Source organism: Ahaetulla prasina, chromosome 6, assembly GCF_028640845.1.
Source record: "Ahaetulla prasina isolate Xishuangbanna chromosome 6, ASM2864084v1, whole genome shotgun sequence".
Lineage (NCBI taxonomy): Eukaryota > Metazoa > Chordata > Lepidosauria > Squamata > Colubridae > Ahaetulla > Ahaetulla prasina.
The window spans coordinates 58,331,019-58,343,076 of record NC_080544.1 but is presented as its reverse complement, the minus strand read 5'-3'; the positions used below and the strand labels follow the sequence as shown (position 1 = coordinate 58,343,076).

Below are 12,058 nucleotides of genomic sequence, written 5' to 3'. Positions count from 1 at the left end.
TTGGGATGAATTCAACTTTGTCAGTCTCAAGGAAGTATGCAGAGTTGTAATCACAGCCACTTGTATATTAGATTCATTTTTATCAATCAAAAACTGGCCTTTTGTATCCCAGAATGGGCGTTGGCTTACCTGAACGCCCCTTCTAGGAGAGGGGGAAACGGCGGTCAGATTGGGGGGGAAAATCCTCTGGCTTGCCGTAGGACCGAGTCTGCAAAAAAAACTTTTAGTAGCTCCGCCTCCTGTAGCCTTCCAGCTTTTCGGCGAGGAGTTGACTGCAGACTGGAGTGTCGTGCTGAAATGAGAAAGAATTAGTGGTCCCCCACCCCGACGGTCCCAATCCTCAGTCGGCCGACTGCATAAGGGAGGGACTGACCGCTTCCCCTCTCCTAGAAGGCGTTCAGGTAAGCCAACGCCCATTCTCATTGTCGGGGAAACGGCGGTCAGATTGGGGACATACCCAAGCTTGAAGTCCACACGGGTGGGAGGAGGCCGAATGAGTCATGTTGAAACTTCGTGAATTGCCTGAAGCACTCGTCGCCCAAAGGCCGCATCGGAAGCTGCGTATGCATCAAGTCGATAATGTCGTATGAAGGCCGTTGGACTGGACCAGGCCGCCGCCCGACAGATCTCATCGATTGAAGCTTGAGTGGCCCAAGCCGCAGAGGTAGCAGCGCTCCTGGTTGAGTGAGCTGATATGCCACGAGGCATCTGAGCCGGATGCCCTTCATAAGCCTTGATAATTGTTGCTCTTATCCATCTGGATAAAACAGATTTGGTGACCTTCAACCCCATGGAAGATGGTTGGAATGACACGAAAAGTGACTCAGTTCTCCGAATTGATTCCGTACGGCTGATGTAAATCTTCAAGGCGCGCCGCACGTCTAGGGTATGCCAGATGAATTCCTGAGGCCGTTGAGGACTCGGGCAGAAGTTAGGTAGGACCAGTTCTTGAGATCGATGGAAAACCGTATTAACCTTGGTGAGGAACGTTGGATCCAAACGTAAAACTACTCTGTCTTTGTGAAAAACACATAGATCCTTTCTAATCGAGAGTGCTGAGAGTTCGGATACCCTGCGGGCTGAAGTAATGGCCACCAGGAACGCAACTTTGAAAGATAAGAAGCGAAGGGATGCTTGTCGTAATGGCTCAAAAGGACTCTTGGTCAAAATGGAAAGAACCTTGTGTAAATTCCATGAAGGGAACCTGTGAACCACCGGAGGTCTCAAATTAGTGGCTCCCCGAAGGAAATCCCTGATGAGGGGTTCCCTGGATAAAGAGTGTGTTGATCCGCAAGTAAGAACCGAAGATATAGCCGCTAGTTGCCGCCTCAAAGTATTTGGTGATAGTCCAGCATCGAAACCCTCGTGGAGAAATTCTAGTACTTGGATAACAGATGCTGAAATAGCCGATATGGACCGTGTTTCACACCATGAAGCAAACGCCCGCCAAGTGGCCTGATAAATACGCGATGTGGAGTCCCGCCGGGCAGCTTGAATGACTGGAATAATCTGGGAAGGTACCCGAGCCTCTGTTAGCAGGCTCCGCTCAACCTCCAGACGGTTAGGCAAAGCCACTGAGGATCCGGGTGAAAAACGGGGCCTTGACGAAGAGCCACTTTGTGTTCTGGAATCCTCCATGGGGCTTGCACCGAAAGTGACCGGAGATCGGCGAACCAGGGCCTTCTGGGCCAAAACGGGGCGACAAGAACCAACTCGGCCTTCTGTTCCAGAAGCTTGCGGATTACCCTGGGAATTAGAGGAAGGGGAGGGAAAGCATACAGGAGACCCTGAGGCCAAGGGCTGCGTAGGGCATCCACTGCCTCCGCTCCCCGTGACGGGAACCTTGTAAAGAAACGTGGGAGTTGATGGTTGGAGACTGAAGAGAACAGGTCCACCAGTGGGAGGCCGAAACGATATGAAAGGTCGTTGAACAACGAAGTTGTGAGGGCCCATTCCGATTGGTCTATAATATTCCGACTCAGGGAGTCGGCCGTAATGTTGGTTACTCCCGAAATGTGCTCGGCCTTCAGAGAGCATAGGTGAGCCTCTGCCCAAAGACCTATTTGGAAAGACTCCTGCAGGAGAGAGAGAGAATGTGTTCCGCCCATGCGGTTTACATGGGCCTTTGCCGTAGTATTGTCCGTTAGGATCAGGACGTGATGGCCGGAGATGAGAGTCGAGAATGCTTGGAGTGCTAAGGAAATAGCCCGAAGTTCCAGGAAGTTGATGCTGTGACTGGCCTCGGATGCCGACCATTGACCCTGCGCTAGATGCGAATCCAGGTGAGCCCCCCAGCCAAAGAGACTGGCATCCGTGGTGATGGTTATTCGTGACGGTTCCCTGAAATAGGACCCCCGGTGAATGGCTGGAGAAGTCCACCATTCCAAAGACTCTCGAACTTCTCTGGAGAGAGCTACCGTCCTGCAGGACGAACTGATGTGGTGGCGCTGATGTGGAAGGAGCATCCATTGAAGGGGCCTGCTATGGAGACGAGACCATGGTATGATGTCGTATGTAGAGACCATTTTTCCTAGCAATTGGGACAATTGGATAAGGGGAATAGGGCCTACCCACTGGCAATGAGAAGCCAGGTTGGACAAGCTGTTACGCCTGTCCTCTGAGAGAAAAACCATGGACGCCTCCGTGTCAATAATTGCCCCCAAATGAACAATGCGGGTGGATGGAGAAAGGTGACTTTTATTCCAATTGATGGAAAACCCATGATCCTGTAAGATCTGGATAGTAGAAGATACATCAACCTCCGCAGATGATAAAGAAGAGGACATGATTAAGATGTCATCAAGATAGGCTTGAAGCCTAATGGGTGTGGAACGAATGTGGGCTAAGAGGGCTGATAAGATCTTTGTAAATGCCCGAGGGGCTGATGATAACCCAAAGGGTAAAGCCCTGTATTGATAGTGATTTCCCTTGTAACAAAACCGGAGGAATTTCCGGTGGGAAGGAAGGATAGGGATGTGTAGGTAGGCCTCAGTTAAGTCAATGGAAGATAACAGGTCACTCGGACGGATACATTCCAATATGGTCCGAAGTGAATGCATCTTGAATTTGTGGTAAACTATGTGACGGTTGAGGGACTTCAAGTCAAGAATTGCCCTCCATCCCCCCGAAGACTTACTGACCACAAATAGGCGAGAATAAAAACCTTGACCCCTTTGCTCAGATGGTACAGGTTGGATGGCTCGTATGGAAATCAAGTGATTGATGGCCTCAGACACTAGAGACCTGGTAACCGGATTACGAGACACGGGGCAACGTAAAAAGGTGTTCGGGGGGTGGGACAGAAATTCCAGGGATAGACCATATCTTATCGAGTTTCTGACCCACTTGTCAGAAGTAGAGGCCTCCCATTGAGCCGAGAAATATTTAAGCCTGGCTCCAATGGGGAAGTCCGAATGAATCTCATTTTGAACGTCTGAATCCCCTCCCCCTCCCACCTCGAAAGGGCTTCTTGTTGGTATATCTAGACCCCTGCCTAACCTGCCCGTCTCGAGGTTGGGGTCCTCTGGGTGGAGTGAAACGTTGAGACCGGGGGAGAAAACTTCCTGAGTCGGATGGACGAAATGACTGGGAACGAAAATACGGCTGCTGACGGATCTCTCCTCTTCTCGATAATGAAGGCAGTATCTTCCGTTTATCCTTAGTTTCTATTACTATAGGATCCAGGGAGGGCCCAAAGAGATTGGTCCCTGAGAAGGGGGAAGATGCAAGTCGCCATTTGCTTTTGTTGTCAGCCTGCCAGTGCCTGAGCCAAAGAAGTCGTCGAGAAGAGATAGCAGAACCCATGGCTTTGGCTGAAAATTTTACCGCGTTGAGTGAGGCATCCGCTGAAAACTCTAAGGCGGCTACTACTTTGTTTATATCCTGGTGTGATCTGAGATCTGATGAAGGGATTCTGCTCTGCAGCTGCTTGATCCATAGGAGAGCAGATCTGCTAAAGAAAGAGGCTGACGTGGAAGCTCTGATAGCCCAGGCAGAAGATTGATGACAATTCACAATCGCACGGGCGCGCTTCTCTTCTGGGCGAAGGATTCATCCGCCTGTCCTGCTAGGTGAGCAGTGGTTGTAAGAGCCACCACGGAGCGTCTACTGATGGTACTTGCAATAGCTTATCCAGCTCCGAGCTACATTGTAGAACCTCTTGTCCGAACTCGGATTGGAACCGGAACCAGGAGACTGTAATTGGTGTTCGACTACATCCAGAAAAGTTTTGGGGCTGGGATGACCTCCGACACCACAGCTGGTTGAGCAAACAAATGGCCCGAAGGGTCCTGGGACGATTGGGCTGGTGGTGAGATTCCTAAACCTGTGGAAGTTTGTGCTTTGTACAGCAAGGATCGAAACAGATGTGGTTTAAACAATCCCACGAAGGAGGGCTGGTCTGGGGCCAAGCCCTCATCGTCCGAGAGGGCCAGTTCACCTTCCTCTTCATCCGAAAAGGAACCCTGGCTGACGGAATCCGGGGAGTGTTCTTGCGCCTGATCTCGATTAGTCGATTGTCCAGGCAGATCTGATATGGGAGACGCACGTTTACGTGGCTGACTTTCTGGTTGATTAAATCCAGAACTCTGATGAAGGCATTGAGCCATACCCTGTTTAATAGCCTCTGATATATACATGCCGAAAGAATCTGGCAATTGAATAATGGGTTGTTGTGGTAATTGATTATTATTGGGTAGTGCAGGTTGTGGCAGAATTGGTAAAGCGTTAGTGGGAGCAGAAAAACCAGCACATGGCAGAGATGAAGATGGTAGCATCTGACAGAGGGTTGCTGGTCCTGCTTGTTCTGCAAAATTTTGAGGCATGGGAGCAGCTGGAGTCAACTGCCTGAGTGGCTGTTGATCAGAATTGGAGGGCACCGGAAAGAAAGATGACACCTCCAACTGGTTATGAAATAGGGTGCCCACTTCAAATGGAGGGGTAAAGGCCGTGGACCTAGAGCGGTCAGGTGACCAGGCTCCTGCAACTGGAAGGGTTGCGGGTGTAGAGATTGTATTGGAATTATCCGAAGGAGTAATTGCCTCAGAACTGGGCCTCTTAGTTTTGTCAGCCTTCTTCAAAGATTTGGAAATAACTTTTTCCAAGGCCTTGTGTCGGCGTTCTTCAGCCCGGGAATTAGATTTGGGAGGCTTATTCTTACTGGATGATAATATTGTGAGGGAAGCCTCTGATGTGCCCTCTCCTGGATCGCTAAGATGGCGGCTGCGATCCTTGTCATTAGGGCCCCTAAGAGAAATTTCTTCCGCCATTTTGGCGTTTTCCCGCCAAATTAAACTTCTATGGTTGAGGTAACAATTTTTATTAAAAATGTTTTACTCACGACCTTCTGCAATCCCAGCTGATTCAGCTTCAAATGATTCCGCTTCGTTGGGCCGACAGCCGCAGTAAAAAAATATATCTCAGTCAGATCGCTCGCCTCAGCGGCTGCAAAAACGCGATCTATTTTGGCGCGCAAATACGGCAGAGGCGCAATCGGCTGCTTCTTCTAAGAGCCGCTCTGATACTCCCTTTGAAGTGTTGAAAGCGCCAGGTATAACGATCTCTTAATCGCTCGCCCGAAGGCTGCTAACGCGATAATGATCCTGGGCTTGAAAAACCAAGAACAGCTGCCTGGGCAAGAACTGCTGCCTGCTCGCTTAGATTGAGCGATGGCGAGCCCTCTGGGAGCGCGGCGGGGTAAGCCTGCCTCCGCTAGCCCAGGGATAGCCGGCTTGCCTCTGAAAAAAATGCTTGCAAGCCGGTCCTCAGCGGAGCTTGTTAAACCGCTCGATACGCTGGGAAATAAGCAGGCACTCTTTCGCTCTAAATTTAGACAAAAAAACTAGCCATAGGTGGAAGGAGACAGCAACGACACTAGTGGTCCTGGCAAGGACCGAGTCGAAAAGCTGGAAGGCTACAGGAGGCGGAGCTACTAAAAGTTTTTTTTGCAGACTCGGTCCTACGGCAAGCCAGAGGATTTTCCCCCCCAATCTGACCGCCGTTTCCCCCGACATTGAGAATTTTAGAAATTTTCTTTGTTCTCTATAGGGCACAAAATGAATTTGAAAGCAAGAATCTGGAGATGTTATTGGCAATGTAACAGTACATTGTGGTGGTCATTATTAGCAGTACTTCTTGCTACAAGTATTACCAATTCAACATTTCCTTTTGCAGTTTTATTTTTTTTTTAAACTAAGTTTTACAATAACTGAATAATAGCTGAAATAAGCCACATTGCTACAAAAAGCTGACTCACAGCAAACCTTGTTTTAGAAGAAGATTCAGATAGTTCAAATAAGGTTTGGGCTTGAAGTCAAATATGCAACTGCTAAACAGCTGAAGTTTGCCCATCACCAAGTCTGGTTTCCAAAGATTCATTTCCTCTGGAAAAAAGCCATCCAAAATTGAACGTGAATTCTGAAACATTTTCTTTTTTTATTTAAGAAAAGGAAAAGCAAGGCATAAAAAGTCTAAAGGATAAAAGGATGAAATGCTTATAACTGGGTGTTGTAAAAGATTAAATTTCTGTAGATATTAGAGCTTCATTTATGGTATGGTTATCTGTTTTATTTTTAAGCATTCTAATCTGGAACAGGAAGCTATCATTAAAGTTTCTGTTTGCAAAGTGATTTTGCAGCAAAATACTATAACATTTCCAAAATTACATCTATTTGATTTCTTGCTGTGATGGAAAAGAAGAGCCCACAAACACACATATAAATGAGATTTAGGCAGTGAATTTTGACTATTGGTCTCCTTGTAAAACCCCAAAGCAAGTTGGGATAATCCTGCCTCAAGGCTAATCATGAAAAATTATAAGATCAAATTATGCAAGTTGGCATTTATGGGAAAAAGCAAAAAAACATTATCAGGAGGTCCCAGATTGTTGGGGGCAATATGCTGACTCTGTAAATTGCTTAGAGAGGGCTGTAAAACACTGTACTAGTCTAAGTGCTATTGCTATCATTCAGAAGAATAACTGGTATTATTCAAAAGAACTGACCAAAGAAATGTAAGCAAATCTGAATATGACAATGCTTAATTTAGTACATTTACTTTTTTTTTCAAATAAAACTAAAGCCAACAATATGGTCTTCATTGTTCTTAGTTATGTGATCTATTTATGAGAGATTTTGTGCGTGTATGTGTGTGTAAAATCTTATTTTAAAACAAGTAGATATTGAAAGGAGTGGATCTTTCAGCTTCTCCCATGTAATACTTCTTTCACTTATTTTCAGACATAATTCCTTCTTTTTTGTCTCTAACTTGCCTACTAATGTTCCAGACAGCATTAACTGGGAGCTTGCTAGGATCTCATTAGCTTCTTCCTCAAACTCTTCTGGATGCTTTGAAATATAAGATTTGCTAAAAACATGAAGTTCCAAATAAATTGCTGAGAATCTAAGAAATGTTGCTTCCCTTTTTCAAACAAACATTGGATGAAGTTCCTCACTTTTCTCACTCACTTTTTAAGGTAAGCAAACACCACGTTGAATGCTGGTGTTTATTTAATAAACAATGTCATCTAATGTGTGAAAAAAACTCCATTAGTTTAATCAGTTAAAGTTAAATCAATCAAAGAATAAATAGATTCCCTAATACAAATACTCAAACAGTCAGGACTGCCCATACAAATCTCACTCTGGCTCCCCTCATCACAGTCAAGTTCTTACCAGGCTTCTTATAAGAGCCTGTCATACCCTGTGCACAATAACATTTTAAACTTCTGTGCTTAGTCATGGATGCTAATCAGTGTAGAAAAGTACAAAATAATTTCTAACACTTTGGGGGACTTCACCCATTCACAAATCTTGAAATGGAGAAGGGGTATGACAACAGCGATTGTCCCTCATATCAAATTTGCTCAAAGAGAACAGCATTACATCTCAAAAAAGACAAGAATATAACTTGCCTTGGCCTCCCATCAGAAAATACTGGCTCAGAATGGGAAAGTACTGAAGTGGAAGCAGCAGTTCATTAAGAAAAACTGATGCTCTCTTCAAATTTACCCACAAGTAAATTTCTTCATATACCACAAACAAACTAACCAAGAAATAAATCTAGAGTACCTTACAAATTGGATTATATATATTCAACAAATATAGCTATTTCATCTACAATGATACTTCCTGTTAAAAAAATAATAATGCTGGATATATAAACCAATGCAAGTGGATGCCATACAAAAGCTTAGCCAACAAACTCCATCTTACTGTAATTATTTTCTAGGTAAACAGAAGAACTGAAGCAAGGACAAGTATCCACTTGTTTAATTTGTGATGCTGTATCAGTAATGGAACATCACTATAGAATCTGAGCGTGTGTGTAAAGGTTGGAAGAAAAGGCATGTAGTTTAGAGGATCATCTAATTAAGGTTCATACACAAAATGCAATAGTTCAAATTCTATGTTTTTCAAACCACAAAATAATTCTCCTTAAACACATTTTCCTCTCAGTCAGCAGTCTTTTCACTCTACAGTTTTTCTTTCCTTAAATCAGCTCATTTAGGTCAAGTTTCTGTATCTAAGAATTCTTTTTAAAATGATGACCTAATACTAATGTTTTAGAATATGTATGACCATAATAAATATTCCTCTAATGGAATCAGTGGTGGGTTTCAAATTTTTTTACTACCGGTAGTGTGGGTGTGGCTTGGTGGGCATGGCATGGCTTGGTGGGTGTGGCAGGGGAAGGATACTGTAAAATCTCCATTCCCACCTCCCTCCAGAGGAAGGATTCTGTAAAATCTCCATTCCCTCCCCAATCCAGGGGAAGGTTACTGCAAAATCTCCATTTCCTCCTGATCAGCTGGGACTTGGGAGGCAGAGAATAGATGGGGGTGGGCCAGTCAGAATTTTTACTACCAGTTTTCTGAACTACTCAAAATTTCCGCTACCAGTTCTCCAGAACTGATCAGAACCTTCTGAAACCCACCTCTGAATGGGATCCTTGTGGAGATGTGCCCTTTTAACAAATACATGATTCCAAATGGCATTCAATCAATAACTTCAGGCTTCAAATACATGCAGTAACTATCGTGCCTCTTTCTTAAATGACTGTGCCACAACCAGGAATAACAAATTTCATGAATATAAAAGACTTCAGTTTTTTTAAAAAAATAAGTGATATTCTTTTCTCAAAAGTATAAAGCAGAAGCATTATATGAAAGAATTGTATTACTGTATTGTTCTAACCATTCTGATAAACTATAAAAATATAAATTTCATACAATATATTTATATTTAATGTTAAACACAGAAACCTGATTTGATTTACACTGATTCAGTTATTTAGAAATATTTTGGAGTCTAGGATTATTTGATGCAAAAGTGTTTAATCACATAGCATGCAAAAGCTGATTCCAAGGTTAATGTTAAAGACACTATAGGTTGCTTAAGAAACAATCTAAATATCTTTAAAAAATGTCTTCAACATTCTTTTATTCAATCTTTCTCAGGCACTTAAATCTGCCTACTGTCTTGTACACAAATACAATTTAAACTAAATACCAACACTTCAGAAAGTCACATTCAGTGATATTTTTAATTTATTAAATGAACTTTATATATGAGTGGAAATATTCAATAACATTTGGGAACTCATGACAGGAAAAAAAATTCACTTTTCTTCTCTACCAGAAAAAGAGGAATTAATAGAAAACAAACCAAGTTCTTGATGAACCCAGGGCATTGTTGATATATAATGCTTAATTGTCACATACATTGTTTCTACAGTGTGATACATAATTTGTTCATATACTGTGACTTTTTTTCTGTCTTATTGGAACAGGTTCACCTGTTACAATAAGCCATTCTGTGGATTATATGTGAACTAAGTTTTGTAAATCACTTTACAATGTTACTCTCTTCTCTGGAATTTTTAAAAAAAGTTAATATAAACTATTAACTGAGGATTTGGAAACATTTTCTTTTTAATCCAAATGCCAAATGTGATAGTTAACTCATTTTTAAAAACAATTTCAAAGTGAATTCTAGATTTGTACAAATTTTGGTTGCCAAATGGGGAAGAGAAACTGACTTCCCCAATCAAATTTGTTTCAGTAATTTCTCAAAGGCAGGTCTTCCCCTTATGAATAACAGCAGTGCTTCTAGTGAACAAAACTGAATTGGAGGAAGTAACTCTTGATCTCTTAGAATCTCCCTAGGGAAGCAAGGAAGGTCAAGGAGGCTACAGATCACAGGAAATATGATTAGTCAATAAAAAGCCTGACCATTCAAACACACCTACATCTTGACCCTCTCACAACTGTAAGATTGACACATCTCTCTTGAGAACTTTTCCAAAATGTACGGTACATTTAGAAGAACTCTTAATGTAATTTTTAACCAAATTTTTTAAAAATAGAAAAAGGTAAGTATATCTTTCTGCATAAAGCTAGAATAAATATACCTTTGAATAAATACAGAAAAAGATTCTCAACAATCCCAGGTTTCATTACAGATTAGACTACCAGAACAATTGTTTGTAAAAACACAAGTGTCTCTAATGACTTTAATTGACTCCTATGTTGAAATGTTATCAGCAGATAACATTACAATACCCTCTATCTTCACTGCGAACAGATTTCTTTCTGCTGCAGGGAAACAAGGCCCTATCAAAGCTTATGCAGCTGCCAGCCATTCTTAGCAGCCTCAGATAGCAAGAGAAGCAGCAGCAACCAGCATGTGCATCTTTCAAGGGACCACATCCCAGAAAAATGTTCACCTCGACTCTGCTGCCTGTTGACCATCCCTCCCAGTGTCCATCGCCGGTCCAAGCGCCTCAGATGAGCCTTGCGTCTCTTAGAAACTATTTTGGAAAAATGGATGAAGGCATAAAAAAAAGGAAAGAAATATGTGATGGATGAAGAACACAAACTGAACAAAAAACAATGATCATTGCATAGCTTCATCTTGCATTAACAAGAATGTGAAGTGATAAATAATGTAATGAGATTACTTTACAACATGTCATTAAGAAAGGACCTCACATGACCATAGCTTTTGACTTCCTGCTGGCTTCCACATTGACTTTGTTTGTGGGAAGCCCGGCAGAGAAAGTCACAAACTGCAATCACCCTGGATGCTGCAACAACCATAAGTATGAGATCTTGCTGTAACTACCACTGTTAGTAGCAAACAAGCAATTGAAAAATTGCTGAATGAATGGTCATTAAATGAGAACCTTCTGTAATCCTAAGAGGCTGCATGTTTTTGGTCTCTTGGAAGCAAAACCAGCCTTTAAAACAATGAATATTCAAACCAGTTCTTTATTTAGGTTTCAGACATTTTGAAAAAGATTTTTTTTAAAAACCTAGTAAATTGGAAGTAAGGTCCTGGAAACAGGTGACATCATGGGGGTGCAAGCAGGGTGTGGAAGGAACACCCCTGATCTATTCCCAAAAAAGATAATTAAAATATTTTAGGTAATTATGAGAGAATAGTGTAAGTAATCTGAGGAAGACGTGAACTGAGCCAAAGCTTGGAAGAGTTAGCACACACAATTTCTATCTTGAGACCAACTTTCTGATTCTTTAAAAGTGACATTTATAGAGATCCAAAGCATTTATATATGCTGTCAGATATGACAATCTCATCTGTTCAATATGCAGAGACTCACTTATGTATAAAAAGAAAGAATTCTTTGTGACAGTGTAATTGTTAAAATAGCTGAACACAGAGGACATTTCATTGTTGCTTTTTTTCCCCCAGGAAGTAACATGTTTCTTGCATTTATAACTGAATATTCTCAAGTTCAATGTACAAAGAGAAAGAAATAAATCTACTAGTTTTAGTCTGGAGAAAAAAAAAAAAAGAATTCCTGTGAGGAAAAAATACGTAAGCTTGCATTAACAGTTAAATTTGATTATGTTTATTATTTTATTTTTATATTATTTTTTTATTTGTATCCTGCCTTTTTATTTTTAGAAATAATTCAAGATAGTGAACATATCCAGCATATCTTCCACCTCCTATTTTCCATACATCAGCAACCCTGTGAGCTGATCCAAGTTGAGAGAGAGTGATAGGCCCAAAGTCATCCAGATGGCTTCCATGGCAAA

General features: G+C 42.2%; 1 protein-coding gene across 8 annotated transcripts in view; it reads right to left on the bottom strand.

Annotated features, from left to right (window-relative positions):
- Window positions 1–12,058, bottom strand: part of SH3PXD2A (SH3 and PX domains 2A) — a 285,932-nt gene that overhangs the window by 23,201 nt on the left and 250,673 nt on the right. For all 8 annotated transcript variants that reach the window (XM_058187650.1, XM_058187649.1, XM_058187646.1 and 5 more), the window contains one exon: window positions 10,723–10,806. In XM_058187650.1, coding sequence (XP_058043633.1) covers window positions 10,723–10,806 — 84 coding nt within the window. The remainder of the gene's footprint in view (window positions 1–10,722; window positions 10,807–12,058) is intronic.